This window comes from Ammospiza nelsoni, chromosome Z, assembly GCF_027579445.1.
Source record: "Ammospiza nelsoni isolate bAmmNel1 chromosome Z, bAmmNel1.pri, whole genome shotgun sequence".
In the NCBI taxonomy this organism is placed as follows: domain Eukaryota; kingdom Metazoa; phylum Chordata; class Aves; order Passeriformes; family Passerellidae; genus Ammospiza; species Ammospiza nelsoni.
Window position 1 is genome coordinate 31123735 of NC_080669.1, and position 14943 is coordinate 31138677.

The window sequence follows — 14943 nt, forward strand, 5'->3', positions numbered from 1 at the left end:
CTGCTTGGCTATTCCTGTATGAGAAGCCTTGAAGGTTCTACTTTTTGCTGCCTGGGACACTTTTGTTTAGGTGGAGCTGAGAACAAACCAAAGTGCTAGCTGCAATTTAAAAGCTTTTGGTTGGCGATTATTCTAAAGGTGTCTGGAAAATATTAGCCACCCATGGGCTGCTCCCTCAACAGCAGCCCAGGTGAGGAGGCTGTGTGAAAAGGCCTGCCCTCTGTGTCCCAAGCCCTGCCCTCCACTGCACTCCTTCTGACCTCTGCAAATGGCCAGGCAGGGAGGGGCAGACGCATGGCTGGCCTGGGTTAAGTGGAGAACTGGTACTGCGTTGTGGGGTTACAGGAAGGGGTTCAAGTTAAGTATTTGTAGTGAGCTGGGCATGCAGTAGGCTTTCCTGAAGGGCTCAAATTCTGTCTCATAATCAGCAGCTTGCCAGAAAAAAATCAGGAAACGCCATCAGTGTTTTATCGCATCAGCGTAATGTCTGTGTAGAGCATGGGCTTTAGCAGGAACATTCAGGCAAATAAGATTTGATTTCAGATGTGTGCTGTAGAAGATGGTAATGACCTTTTTTGACTAAATGACTAAAATAAAACAAAAAAATTCTTTATTCACACAAAGTTTTATTTTTCTTTTCATAGGTTGTTCATCAAAGTGTTGCACAAAATTCTACTCAGAAGGTGCTTTCCTTCACTACGACCACCCTGGATGACATCTTGAAGTCATTTTCTGATGTCAGTGCTATCCGCGTAGCTAGTGGCTACTTACTAATGGTAATAAAATAAATCTTTTTAATTTTCTTGGGTAGTAGAGCAAGGCTTAAAAATATACTTTATTGTTACCAGTTTATAGTCCAGAGTATTTTACAAATATTTAAAGTAAAACCTACAGTTTGTAAACTTTACCTCAGGCTTCTCACCTGTTCCACTTTGTAACCTTTGTGACATGTCTATTCTGATTAAAAATTGTGTAAGGATCTGTAGGTGGATGGGGAGACACAGCTGATAGATGAGGATCCATTCTAATATTTTGGTTTTTTCCCCCCAAATTCCCCTCCCTGCCTCCTCTCCTTAGCTTGCCTATGCCTGTTTGACGATGCTGCGGTGGGACTGTGCCAAGTCTCAGGGTGCTGTGGGGCTGGCAGGAGTCTTGTTGGTTGCACTCTCTGTGGCTGCAGGATTGGGCCTGTGCTCGTTGATCGGAATTTCCTTTAATGCTGCCACAACTCAGGTATTTAGAAGACACAAGTCTGCTGTTAAATTGCAAGTACTCTGTTAATGAATGAACGCAAGTCAATCTTTGAGAAGTAAAGTACTGAAAAAATATTTTGGCTCTAGATTTTTACTTTACTGTTTTCCTATTTCATAGTTTATGCTGTGATAAATTAAATTATCATGCTGACAAGTGATACTGAAGAAAAAACAGGTATTATGTAATCTGTATAATTCATGTTAGGTTTTTCTGTGTCCCAGTACAAGTGGAGGCATCCTAAGTATCTAAGGAGCTGCAGATTTTTTTTTACATCTGAATATACCAAGATGTTCAAATTCTGAAAATATTTGGAATGTAACTTGAATTATTATCAGATATTTGTCTATCCGAAACTTAAATTTCTTCTGGTGAGAATTTGTGCCTGTTTATGGTATATTTTAAATTCCTCAGCTACATTCCAGAATAAAAGTTAATACCTGTATTGCATCATTTCCATTTTTATTTTACCCTTAGATTTGTATAGAGTGTAATGTAAAAGTTGCTATAATTAGCCATTTAATGGCTAGCTGCGTGGCAGATCATAACACATTCTATTTGGGCTTTGTTTTGTTTCTTTCCCAAGGTTTTGCCTTTTCTTGCTCTTGGAGTTGGTGTAGATGATGTTTTCCTTCTGGCACATGCATTTAGTGAAACAGGACAGAATAAGAGAATTCCGTTTGAGGTAATGACAAAATGCAGATTTGCAGGAAAATAAAACAAAAAGTTTCATATAGGAACAGATACTAATATCCAGAATTAATCAGTGGAGTTGTTGGGTTTTTTTAATACTTTTCCTAGGGTCTAGAAATTCTTATTTCTGTCAAAATACGAAATTATAGCAATACATGTGGTCCTAGACATTTTTGAATGTTCATATTCTTATTTCCTTTTTTTTTTTTTTAGTGTCTTAGGTTTATTTTCTCTTGAAATTTTAATTTATAAACTGTTACATAAAGACAAACTTCCATAATCCAAATTCTGCCAAAAATTTCAGTGAAAATTAATGCAAATCTAGGAACAAACTCAAATAGGAGTCTTGACAATGAGATGATAAAATGATTGTAATAAAAGAACACATAGAATAGAAGAGATAAGGGGGAAAGAGAGGGAAGACAGTTACCTTTACCTTTTTTTTATGGCCCTAAAATTGAGTTATTTTCTGTATTTTTCTCTTGTTTTTATTTTCTGAAGTTTGTTATTGACCATGACATTGCAAAGCATAACATATAACTAATAGGAAATTTAAGGCATCATCACTTTTATGATCTTTTACTTTTATTAATATTTTTAGTCTCAGTCCAAATTTTCACATCCCAAGTACATTCCATTTAAAACCTAGTGCATATTTGCTAATTTTGTTTTGTATGAGCAGTCTTCCATGTGCTTTCTCCAGCTGGTTTTGTATGCAGGTAGTGCAACCTCACTCTATAATCTCTGTCTGCTTCATAATAGCCTCTTGGGTTAGGAAAGGGTCATGTGTTTATCTTGATTTCTTGGTGGGTTTTGTGTGTGGTCCCTAGACTTGGTGGAGTTCTTTTTGTTTGTTTTGTTACATATTTTTTCAAGATGTTTGGCTATGTTATGCCTCTCTGCTGTTAATACATGCTTATTTTGTCTGAAAAATGAGAACACTAAGTGATTCTACTGGTAAAAATAAAATCCTTCTCAACAGAGATGTATTTGATATATTGTCAGCACCCATTTAGTTTTGCGTTCTGAAGCTAGAATCGATTCTAGTCATGTCTTCTGCCCTCAAAAACTTGAGCAATTCATCTATGTTCCTACTGAACAGTAAACTTGATATGTACTTTTCTCACATATTCTGAATTTATATTCAGAATTTAATTGTGATAATTTTTCACTGGTACTGTGTTACATCTGTAGGATGACCCCATCATTTGCAGGACATCAGCTTATTCACCTGACTTTTAAGATGCATCCTTTGTTTTGCAGGACAGAACAGGTGAATGTCTGAAGCGAACAGGAGCAAGTGTAGCCCTTACATCTATCAGCAATGTTACTGCTTTCTTTATGGCTGCCTTAATTCCTATTCCAGCTTTAAGAGCATTTTCGCTCCAAGTAAGTTTATAACCTTTATATCCAAGTAAGCTACCCATTGTTAGCTCTGATGCCCTGTGGAAGTGTGATAATGGTACTAGGTGGTGGCACTGAAGCCTGATTTTGGTGCTCCTGTGGTTCACTGAGCCAGAACCTCACTGCAGTAGTACCACAGACCTGGGCAGTAACAACTGCTGTCTGCTCTCCATTCTCCTGCTCCTTTTTCTCATCCACAGAGTCTCTCACATCCTGCTAGCAAGTGAAAGAATACTCTGTCCCACCACAGCTGGGTTGAATGCAGAACCCAAGCTGTATGTAACTAAGAAGAAACAAGTTCCCAGAGGGATTTGTGTTCTAAAGTCAAGAGGAGTAGGCTGCGGTGTAGTGTGTACTGTACTGTTTCTCAGCAGCAATTTAATCCTTTCATTCATGTTTGTCCAGTTTGCTGCTCTTCAAAACTACTAGTGCAATTGCAGCAGTACATATTAATTTGTAATTTTAATAATTGCTGTAGCACTTTTTTACTGCCTTACTCACAGTAATTTTAGCAAACTTGGAGAAAGCTTAATAATTGTGTTCCAGATGGGTACAAAGAAAATGTCAATTTTATGTGCTGAACCATGCATTGCTTGCTCTGCCTTCCTCTGTCTTCTTGTATTTGTTTGTGATAATGTACCTTCATAAACATGAAATATTTATGATATTGGAGAAGGATTTCTTCTAAAAGTGAAGACTGAAGAAAGATTTGGAAGTTTTTCTCCTGACACTAGCAATTTATAGCACTGTACTATTTCAGTAGTTATTTTTCTTCTTCTCTGGCCTGGTTCTCCATTGATTTTTATTCTCATTGAGCCCTTGGCTACCCAGAGGAACCAGGGCTGCAATTTTTCCTAATACATGTGGCAGTTATTGCTGTTCTCAGAGATTTAAGTATGCCTGCATTAAACTGTAAAATGGTAAACTGCTTGTGATTGCAGTTATGTTACTAATAATACAGAATATGAAGAATACAAAAGCTAAAAACTGAAGCATTAATAATTTGTTTACATTTCCTTCTCAATAGGCAATTTGATGGAGAATAATAGAGAATGTACAGGCCTCATGGGTTTTCTTTATCATTTAGCAGATGCCTGTGGCAACTAAACCTAGATGTTTAGCCTTGAATAGTAAGCAGTGTTTAGCTCTGCTGATTTGCCAAAACCTAGATGTCTCTTCTTACAGATCATATGATCATATGTTTTATTTTATAGAATCACAGAATAGCTTGAGTTGCAACAGACCTTTTGAAGGTCATCTAGCCCAACCCTGTCCCCTACACCCTGAGCAGAGACATCTTTAATTAGATTTCTCTGGGCAACTTGTTCCAGTGTTTTCCCACCCAAATTTTTAAAAAACACTTCTTTCTTATATCTAATTGAAATTTACCCTCTTTCAGTTTAAAGTAATTCCTCTTGTTTTGTCCCTACATGCCCTTGTGAAAAGCCCCTCTCCAACCTCCTTGTAGCCCCCCTTTAGGTACTGGGAGGCTTCTGTAAGGTCCCTTCAGAAATTTCTCTTCTTCAGGCTGAGTAATCCAAATTCTCTCAGCCTTTTATCACATGAGAGGTGTTCAATCCCTCAAATCACCTTTGTGACTCTTCTCTGGATCACTCCCACAGGTCCACGTCCTCCCTGTGCTGGGAGCCCAGAGCTGGATGCAGGTTCCAGGTGGGCTCTCCCCAGAGCAGAGCAGAGCAGAGGGGCAGAATCCCCTCCCTCCCCTGCTGCCCACGCTGCTCTGGATGCAGCCCAGGACACGTTTGGCTCTCTGGGCTGGGAGTGCCCATGGCTGGGTCATGCCCAGCCTCTCACCCACCAGCAACCCCAAGTCCTTCTGGGCAGGGCTGCTCTGCATCTGCTCATTCCCAGCCTGACCTGATACCATAATACAAGTGCAGGTGCAGGACCATGCACTTGGCTTTGTTAATCCTCATGTCATTTGCATGGTAAAGACTAAACTTTATTCATGAAATACTCTTGGTAGTATATCACTTCTTCCACTCGAAGAAGTTATTTATGTCTCTTAAGTCTGTGTCCCAGTTTCAAATATTTGACAGGTACCTTCAGCAGCTAACAGGAGGTCATCAGACTGTAGTACCTGCTCTAAAGAAGTTGCATCAGCCTAAATGCATTTCATAAAGAAATATTCAACACAAATCGGCCGTTTTGTTGTAATCCCATTGCTGAGTTGTTGAGTGTGATCCACCAATATTAATTCTCTCTTATCTGATCAAATTTTGCTCATTTTTTACATGTTTTCACTCTTCAACATCAGAATGTGGCAGGTTGTCTTTGGAACATATGTGGAGACAACAGCTGTAATTGATAGTATAATCAGCTAACTTACATATGCCTGTCCTAAAGTAATTTATTAGCCTATTGCCATGCTACAGACTGAATCACTGAAAGTTTAAAATAGCAAAATGACAAACAAAAAGCTTCCAGTGAGATTTCAACATGCTGTATTAATGTATGAACATGTTGATATTATTCAGAATAAAAATATTGACGTCTTTTATAAGGCAGTGATTAATACGGAATTTATGTGTAGGAACCCACATGAGTGTCCAGAAATTAGGGTTTGAATTACCCAAACTTTTCTCTCTTGGTAATTTCTCTTTGCTGGAACACAGTAGCCCTGTATATAAGAGGTGATGCGTGCAAAGGAAGAGCAGTGGGCAATTTATATTCATTGATGTCAGAGCTGCATATATGACTGATACACTTGTAAGTTAGCAACCACTAAAGTGAAATCCTTTGTTGTTAGGAAGGAACATCTATTAGTTGCTTTGCCTAGCTTCACAAGGTAAAATCAAAATCAGGTGATGCTTTGATCTCAGTGCTTGGAATCAGAGAATCATGGCAGTTTTGGTGGGTCGTCTGTATTTTTGTATGGATTTCTTTATCTACAGTCTCTTTCCTCTCTCTCCCTCTTACTCAGACTTGTTTAAACAAGAAGTCCTAGCTGTCTTTGATGGTTTCCTAGCAAGACTTAAAAAACAATAAAATACTGCTGCATTTACTTTTCACAGATACTACCACCTTCTCATCTAGATAATGAATTTTTAACAGAGGGGCTTGAAAAAGAAGGATTGCTCTTGACCTTGTTTTGCTCTTCATTCACTTTTCTTAAGACATTACAAGGTAATTGTCAACCTTTGCATAATTTTGAGGCCCAGTATTGGTAAAATAACCTGGCTGCTGAGGGAGAATAAATAATTTCCTGCATCTGTAAGATAAACTAGTTAGAAACTCATGTTTTGCACATCAGTGCCTTCTTCTGTCTTAGCTTCTGTCATATTCTGCCAGATAAAGCAGTTCATTGATACCTCTGAGCTGGTTATTTACTTTATGGAACTTGAACACTGCAAGTCGGATGGTGTCTTAAGAGTCTGCTAGGGTTAGCTCTTTGCAAAACTTAAAAAGTGGAATTTAGTTCTTTTGAAAGTGAGATCTTTGAAGTTAATTACATGCACAAGTAGGGACTGTTTTAGTTCTTTCCCTGTTCTATATTTTTTTAATTTGTTAATCTTATTAGCCCCCTTTTTAAGCAGTTTTAGGGCTTTGAGATCGCTGAATATGACCTAAATACTCAGTCATAAGAATCATCTCTAAGAGTGCTCAAGACACTAAAGGAGTAGCTCCTGAATTTCAGACGTGTTTTGTTTCTTAAAATGGTGGTGAAGGAAGAGAGAAATCCACTGAAAGTTTTGAAGTTTGCAATAGGAATGTCTTAAGAACAGCCTTTTGTTTTGAGTATAAGTGAAGGAAGTCATGGTGGAGTCTAACTACCTCTGGGCTGTATTATTTCTTAAGACAGACTGTTCAGAGACTGTCACACAGTAAACTCTTCCCAGGAAAGATAAGTTAAAAAAATTTATCAACCTCTCTGTCTTAGATCAGAAACTACTTTCCCCAACAGCAGAGGAGTGGTGTGGATCCACCAATGAGCAGAGGTGGAACTTTTCCCAAGGAGTGTTAGTAATAACTTTTTCCCTCACCACAAGAATGACAAGTTTTTTTCCTAAATGCAGAAGTCCATTACCAGGTGGCAGTGGTGGGTTTATGGAGGGAAAGAAAGTATGCTTTTAAGCTCTTTCTATTATCTTACTCTGCTGAAGTGGTTCGTCCCCCACCTTTATCCACACCATTTACCTTTCCCTGCCCCTGACATGAGAATTTAACAAGCAGAATTAAAGCCTAAGGGGAAAGGGGGCAGGGGACGAGGATCTGAGCCTGTACCATATCAGGAGGGAGTTGCAGATAGAGAGCAGTAGGGTGGAAGTTTTCCTGACAGACCTCCTCATCTGTTCATCACCTCTGGCTATACAGCACACCCGGTCTCCTTGGGTGGGCTGCCAGGGATGGCACATAGCAGCACATACTTCAGCAGGGCCCCAGCACATACCTACCAGCTTGGCTCCCTGCTCCCTTGCTGCCTCCAGCACAGACTGCCATTCTTCTGTCTCTGTTAACAGTTGCAGCAGCAATAATATTTTTAAGCTGTGCATTATGAAAAGATGCAAAAACTGTAGCATATTTCTCAGGAAGTGACCAACATAATTTTTGCCTGATTAATGGAATTTTTTTACTGCTCTCTGATCTCATTTCACTGAATGCATTCATTTTACACCCTTGAGTGGGTCCCATTTTATTCTTCCTAGGCTAATCTTACTTTCACTGATTTCCCAAGGAAAAGGTCTGAGGCCTTTTTCTATCCCATTTGGTCTCCAAAGGTGCGAGAGAAGATGTCCTGTTCTCAGAAATCCTAAGCATGCTTTCAGCCTGGGTGCTGTCTGTGCTCAGGAAGCTCAGCTGCCACAGTTCCTTGTTGTCTTTACAGGTTGTGGCTGCTGTCAGGACCTCAGTGCTTGTACTTCCCTATTCTGCAGCACTGTGTGTATGAATGGCATTGGGAGGGCAGCAGTGGCAGATGCATCAGGGCAGGGACTGAATCACTCTTCAGTAATTCATCCTTTCCTCTCCTTATCAAGTCAGAGGGTGGGGTTTCTTTGATGGGACACTGTATTAGAATTTGTTCAAGAACTCAGTTGTGAAAGCTGAGAACAACTAATCCTTGTAACACTGAGTTAAGGTGGGTGAGAGAGAGCGTGCAATATATAGGTAGTGCAACATTAAGCACTAGGAATCTATTAAAATTAAAATCAGAACAGAGATTGTTTTGAAATATCTTACTTGCAGGGCAGTTAGTACATCAGCACTAGGATGGCACAGTGGAAAATCTAGTTGTTCTAAAAAGAGATGTAAGTAGTCAGATTTACTGTGTGTTGTTGGATTAGTTTTGATGCTTCCTAAAAAAATCAAATGTCAATATACCTATCCTTAATGGCATCTCTACCACACAGTTAAGTATTACTTTTCAGATTCAATAACATTGGTGATTCAAGGATGTTGAGGTCTAGAAAGGGAACTGATATGGCATGAAGTATTTGCAGTTTATAGAGCAGAAACAGAGGACTTCTGTTAGTTTTTCAGCCATGCTGAGAGGAGTAAGAATTATTGACTCAGACCTCAGCTATTTTTTCCAAATCTCAGTAAATCTTAGCTGATCCTTGATACAAGATGTTAGTTAGTCACAACTAATTATTCATTTTATATGGGTGATTCAACCTCTTTTTGGTTTAGCACCAGCAAAGAAAGCAATTGTAAGAACGAGGTCCAACAAACACCTTTCTTTCAACAGCAGCCTTTTGTTTTTCTGACAGATTGAATTAATTCTAGAACAGATCAAAAGCAAATCACTTAAAGTCTTTAGTGATTTTAAAGTTTTAAAGTCTTGGCTGTGACCTTGCATGCCTTTCTGTGTGAATATTTATAAATCATTAAATAATCATTGGATCTTTTCTCGCAAAGATGACTAAATACTAATTTGGCTTCAAGTACCAGGTAAATTCTGTTTTAGTAGCCATGTCTGCAGACAACCAGCAGTACTAAAATCTTACTTCAAGCAGGCTGGAGGTCAGGAAAAAGAAACAGCAATAAAACCAGCTTTTGTACACACTATATTTATGATTGAACTTACTAGAAAATATTTACATAACTAGTCAATTCTGTCATTTTAAGAACAGTAAAAACAATATCTAAGCTTTTTATTATATTCTGACTATTTCAAAACTGTAAAAATCATTCAGAGTGTTATTACTTTGATTTTTGCAGATAAATTTGTTTGTACTGCCAATTTTGAGGTCTGATCTCTCAAGATCAAAAGAAACCATATATTTCTTTCGGGGAAAAGGACATCACATTTATATTGGGTCATTTTTGTAGCCTAACTTTTGCTGCTCTTTAAGAATGTATTAACCCACGTAGCCATTATTTCAGAAGTCACAGGTGGAGGAACTTGACAGTTTATATATAGATAGCTGGTCTATCTATATGTATGAAACTGGGCTAGCATTGAGATTGCTGCTGCTTACCAAATGGGTAAAACATAAGGCTTTCAAAGGGTTTTTTCTTTTCATTGGTTGGTGGCTGAAAATTTTTTTTCCCAGTGTTTCTCCTACTCTTACAACCCTCTTCCAGTTCCCAGTGCCCAGCTTTCCCTTTGTGATGGGTAGGGCTCCTAACAATTCTGCATTACAAATAAATGCTATCAATAATAATGATAGATGCTGCACCACATATGTTTATGGAAATTCTCTGGGAATCTCTGTGTGGGAAAGGGTTTGGAGTATGGTTTGAAAGGGGGTGGGCAGGGAGGTTGTTTTTTTCATTATGTGATACTTGCTTTACAAATTAAATCAAGTATTCTTGTTCCAATTTAAGACTCATTTTGGTAGACTGGCTTATAAATCAAGCTCTGTTAAACACAGACATATTAATACATATATTTGCTGTGTGGTGTTGATTTAGTTTTGATTGTACTTAAAAAATAATCCCTGATAAACTCAAAATATTGCTCTTTCTTGGCTGAACTTTTAAGTAAGACTATCAAGTCCACGGTATTTCACTAAAGTGATAGTTTTTTAAAATTTACTGAGATCTAATTCTCTGATTTAATAACATGCTTTAATATTATTGTGATGCTTAAATTGCTTCAGATCCCATAAATGTAAGACCTTCAGTTCTAGTTTCAGGTTATCTTCCATTTAATTTTGCTTTGAGACTCAAAATATGTCAGAGTTTTATGTAAAAATATGATTACTGAGTCAACAGGCTGTTTTTCCTCTTTAAAAATAATCACCACGTATCCAGGCACAGATGTGTTATAATAATACGAGGTTGAGTATTAAATTAATTCATCACAATAGTCCTTCCATAATGAAATGGGAAAATATAATCTCCCAGTTTGCTCAGGCAAAAGCTTGAAAGCATCAAATGGATTGCAATGGTAAATGAGGATGAGAGTTGAAAGGGATTTTTATGCTTTGTAAAGCTGATGCCCTAGATGAAGTTTAGCAGCGTTACTTATCCTGTGATTGTCTCTAGGCAGCTGTTGTGGTGGTGTTCAATTTTGCTATGGTTCTGCTGATTTTTCCTGCTATCCTGAGCATGGACCTTTACCGTCGGGAGGACAGGAGACTGGACATATTTTGCTGTTTTACAAGGTGAGAGTTAGCAGCAGCTTTGTCTTCTCTGTGGTCACCAATCAGTGCATCCATTCCTTGTCAAGTGTGGGAGTTCTTCACTAAAGTGGGATCAGCATGTTATTGTTACCATTTCATTGCTAGTGACTGGCTTACATTTGCTACCTTGTTTTTTACCTGCCTGAAGGGAAAAGCTGAAGCACATCTGACTCCCTTTCTTCCCCCATACCCCCTTTCCCCCACACTTTTCCCTTCATTTCTATAGATGTTCATTTTGACTGTTGGAGAACAGCTTTCTGAAAGCAGATGAAAGACCCACTATTTAGGAATATCTTGAAGTATTTTAGAAGGTTTTGACTTACTGCAAGGTGTCCAGTGCCAGTACTAGCTAATCTTGGAAAGGTGTACATAACTCAGGATACTGAGAAGCCTGACTTACAGTAAATTATGATATGTTAAATTTTATGCATTTATGCCTTTAAACTTAAATAAATAAACTGTGAAATTACTTCCCCTTTTCATAGCACTATAAGGAATAATCACTACCATTGCAGGATAATGCTTGATAAAGTGTCCTTTGTGGCTGCACTAGTAATACAGAATGGTAATACTGCCATTCTAAAGCACGTACAAACATACTCTCACCTGATACACAGCCAACTCTGAGCCTATAATGGGGGTTAGGAGTCTGCTGTCATCGGTGGAGCCACTGCTTGGAAACCAAACATCTTTTCTACCTTAGTTTTTGCTTTTGACTACAATGAAGAGGATGAGCTACACTTCTACACATGTACTCATACTGCCATAACCAAGATGTAGAGAATCTTCATTGGGACATTTTAACCCTTTACATGCATCCAGGACCCAATAGTTTAATATTTAATGTCAAAGGAAGAAAACATTTTACTAAATTTGTCTCTGAGATAATGGTTAAAACAGGGAGTGGATCCCAAGCTATTTCTTATTCAGTCATATTTCCAGAGAACAGCTGAATGTATTAGGGTATTGGAGCCCTGATTCTCAAGAATTCAGGACACTCAGACCTTCCATTTATTCCCTCATCCAAAGCTACACCAAATGTGGATCAGAATTCAGCCCCTTTGCATCTGAAGAAATGCAGTTATTGAGAGCTTGCTTTGATTAGGTAGGCAACATTCTGAATTCCTCTAATTTTTGTAGGATTTGTGCACTTGATGAAAAATATTTGATACTGTTGAGTATCGTCCATTTGTCATTTCTCATGTACAGGAATAGGCTTGTCTCTGATAATTATATTTTTTTAATATAAACTATGTAACTGCTAGGGTCTTGCATAGACTAAAATAAAGGGAATACTTCAATTACTTCTGTGGTTTTGTCTCTTCATATGGCCCATCCTTCCTAGAAATTAATCCTTTCATTAATACTTTACGTTTTCCTGATTTATAAAATATTCAGTCAGTATATGGCAAATAATTTCAACCTGCCTCCCAAAAGTCTGAGATCTTATCCAGAATGTTCAAATATCATTTAACAGTTACTTCATTTCTTCTAAACACAAGAACTAGCTATGTCATGCATTTCCCTCTTCATCTAAATATCTTAATTCTCAGTGTGGGTACAGAGATGCAGACTCACAGACTTAGTGTGCATTCAGACTGTACAACTACCTGATGAGCATGTGTAATTATTGGAGTGATGTGTGTACATGTCAATGTCTTCAGACAGATGCTGTTTCCTTCTTCCTGAAGGACAAGAAATTAGCACATATTCTCAGGAGCTTACACTATGAACCATAGCTGAGAGATGTTTCCTAAATGCGCAGAATGCAATTAATATCTAAGTGGTACACCTAATTAGTGTAAACTGTCTGGTAGAAGCAGAAAAGAATCTCAGATGAAAGCATGTTACCCTATCTAGCCCGATTAAAATAAAGATCTGTCTCAATGCGATCAGATGGCTTTTTCTTCTCTTACAGCCCGTGTGTCACTAGAGTGATTCAGGTTGAGCCTCAAGCGTATGCAGAAAATGACAATACCTGCTACAGTCCTCCACCCCCGTACAGCAGCCACAGTTTTGCACATGAAACCCAGATTACAATGCAGTCCACAGTGCAGCTGCGCACAGAATATGATCCTCACACGCAGGTGTACTACACCACAGCAGAGCCCCGCTCAGAAATATCTGTGCAGCCAGTGACAGTGACACAAGATAACCTGAGCTGCCAGAGCCCAGAAAGCACAAGCTCGACGAGGGATTTGCTTTCCCAATTCTCAGACTCCAGTATACATTGCCTTGAGCAACCCTGTACAAAGTGGACACTCTCATCTTTTGCAGAAAAGCATTATGCTCCATTCCTCCTAAAACCAAAAGCTAAGGTAATCGGGGGAACTATTTACCTGGGTTTCAAAATTAGATTTCTGCCTTGCCCGGTTTTAAAAAAATATCCTAGCAATGATTTTAAATATAAGGAATAAATACAGTTCTTGTGAAATAACAGTTTTTAATAATTTACAGCTGGTTTCTTATTTTATAAGTTTTATCTTGCAAGTGCTATGGACACATACTTAAAATATATGTTACGAGTGAAGGTGCTGGTGACTTTGAGTAACATAAGCTTGTGAACAGTGAAATTATTGTCACTTTCAAACTTTACTACAATAGAAATTTCTCATCCATGATGCAGAGCCCCTTCAAGGAAGAACGAATGACTTTAGTCTTGTAGTATGTATATGCATGAAAAAAACACCAGAAAAATAAAAGCTTGAAAGTACTGATGGATGTTAATTTTGAATTTGGTTCTGTAATATGACATTATGAATTGTTAGTTCCTTTAGAAGCCTAAAACCAAATACATCTCTGTTCTCTGTTGCAGATTGTGGTTATTTTTCTTTTTCTGGGTTTACTTGGGCTCAGCCTTTATGGAACTACCCGGGTAAGAGATGGACTAGATCTCACAGACATTGTACCACGGGAAACACGGGAATACGACTTTATTGCTGCACAGTTCAAGTACTTTTCATTCTACAACATGTATATTGTGACACAGAAAGCAGACTATCCAAATGTCCAGCAGTTACTTTATGAACTTCACAGAAGTTTCAGCAACGTGGCATATGTTTTGTTGGAAGAGGATAGGCAGCTCCCCAAAATGTGGTTGCACTACTTTCGAGACTGGCTGCAAGGTAAGAGAGCATTACAGAAACTTTTCGTAGTTTGTTTTGCTCAGAAAGAGCAGTTGTTCATAATGGTATTGCTGTAATTCAGTCACACAGTTAAAGGCTCTGAGCAGTAGGGAGAATGCCTGGGTGCTGCTTTGAACCCATGTGTGGGCCCACTCTTTGTCACTTATTTTCTTTGTGTTTAAGTTTGCTCCCTAGTAAGACAGTTATGAAGCTTTAAGGGATTCTATCCATGCCAGTCATGTGTAAGCAATTGATGAGGTGTTATGCATTATGGCCAAATATGGCCCTGTGTCTTGGGTAAATAAATATTTGGTGAGTGTTTTCAGATCAGTGAATGAAAAATCCCTATCCGGTGATGTATTCTGACACAGACTTAACTTTCAGCTCTTGAGTGATCTTGTTGGCTACCGCTGGGACTGCTGGCATGAAGAAAACTCAGTGTGGCTTGTGTGTTTTATTGGACTAGGAACTTACTGCATAGTCCAGGTTTCTAATCAACTACACTCACCCTTTCTGTGGTGCTGCGTTTCTGTGCTGAAGTGTAACAGGGTGGGGAAAAACAAGAGAAGGCATGGCCTTTCAGGTACTATGATAATAATTATATTGAAACCAAGTAATTGAATATTGAAGATACTTTAACAGCCAACATACCTTGCCCAGGATTGCTTTGGTCCTATCTATATCTTTTTATTGGGAAAATTTCTAGGAAGTGTTTGCAAAAAAAAAAAAATTGTGCCGACCTGGTGAGACTGTAAATTTCTGTGAATTTTAAAATTAATTGTGTACAGATGACCACTGCAGCCTGTGATTCTTAGAGAACATATAAGTAACTGTCAGTATCTGATGTATTTTATTCCCTCTGAAAATATGTTGAACAATAT

At 38.3% G+C, this 14943-nt stretch overlaps 1 protein-coding gene across 1 annotated transcript in view; it reads left to right on the plus strand.

The window, feature by feature from the left end:
- PTCH1 (patched 1) overlaps positions 1-14943 on the plus strand; it is a 66987-nt gene that overhangs the window by 29132 nt on the left and 22912 nt on the right. The window contains exons 9-15 of the mRNA XM_059492937.1: positions 645-776; positions 1078-1233; positions 1838-1936; positions 3208-3333; positions 10801-10919; positions 12856-13255; positions 13753-14062. Of these exons, the coding sequence (XP_059348920.1) occupies positions 645-776; positions 1078-1233; positions 1838-1936; positions 3208-3333; positions 10801-10919; positions 12856-13255; positions 13753-14062 (1342 nt within the window). The remainder of the gene's footprint in view (positions 1-644; positions 777-1077; positions 1234-1837; positions 1937-3207; positions 3334-10800; positions 10920-12855; positions 13256-13752; positions 14063-14943) is intronic.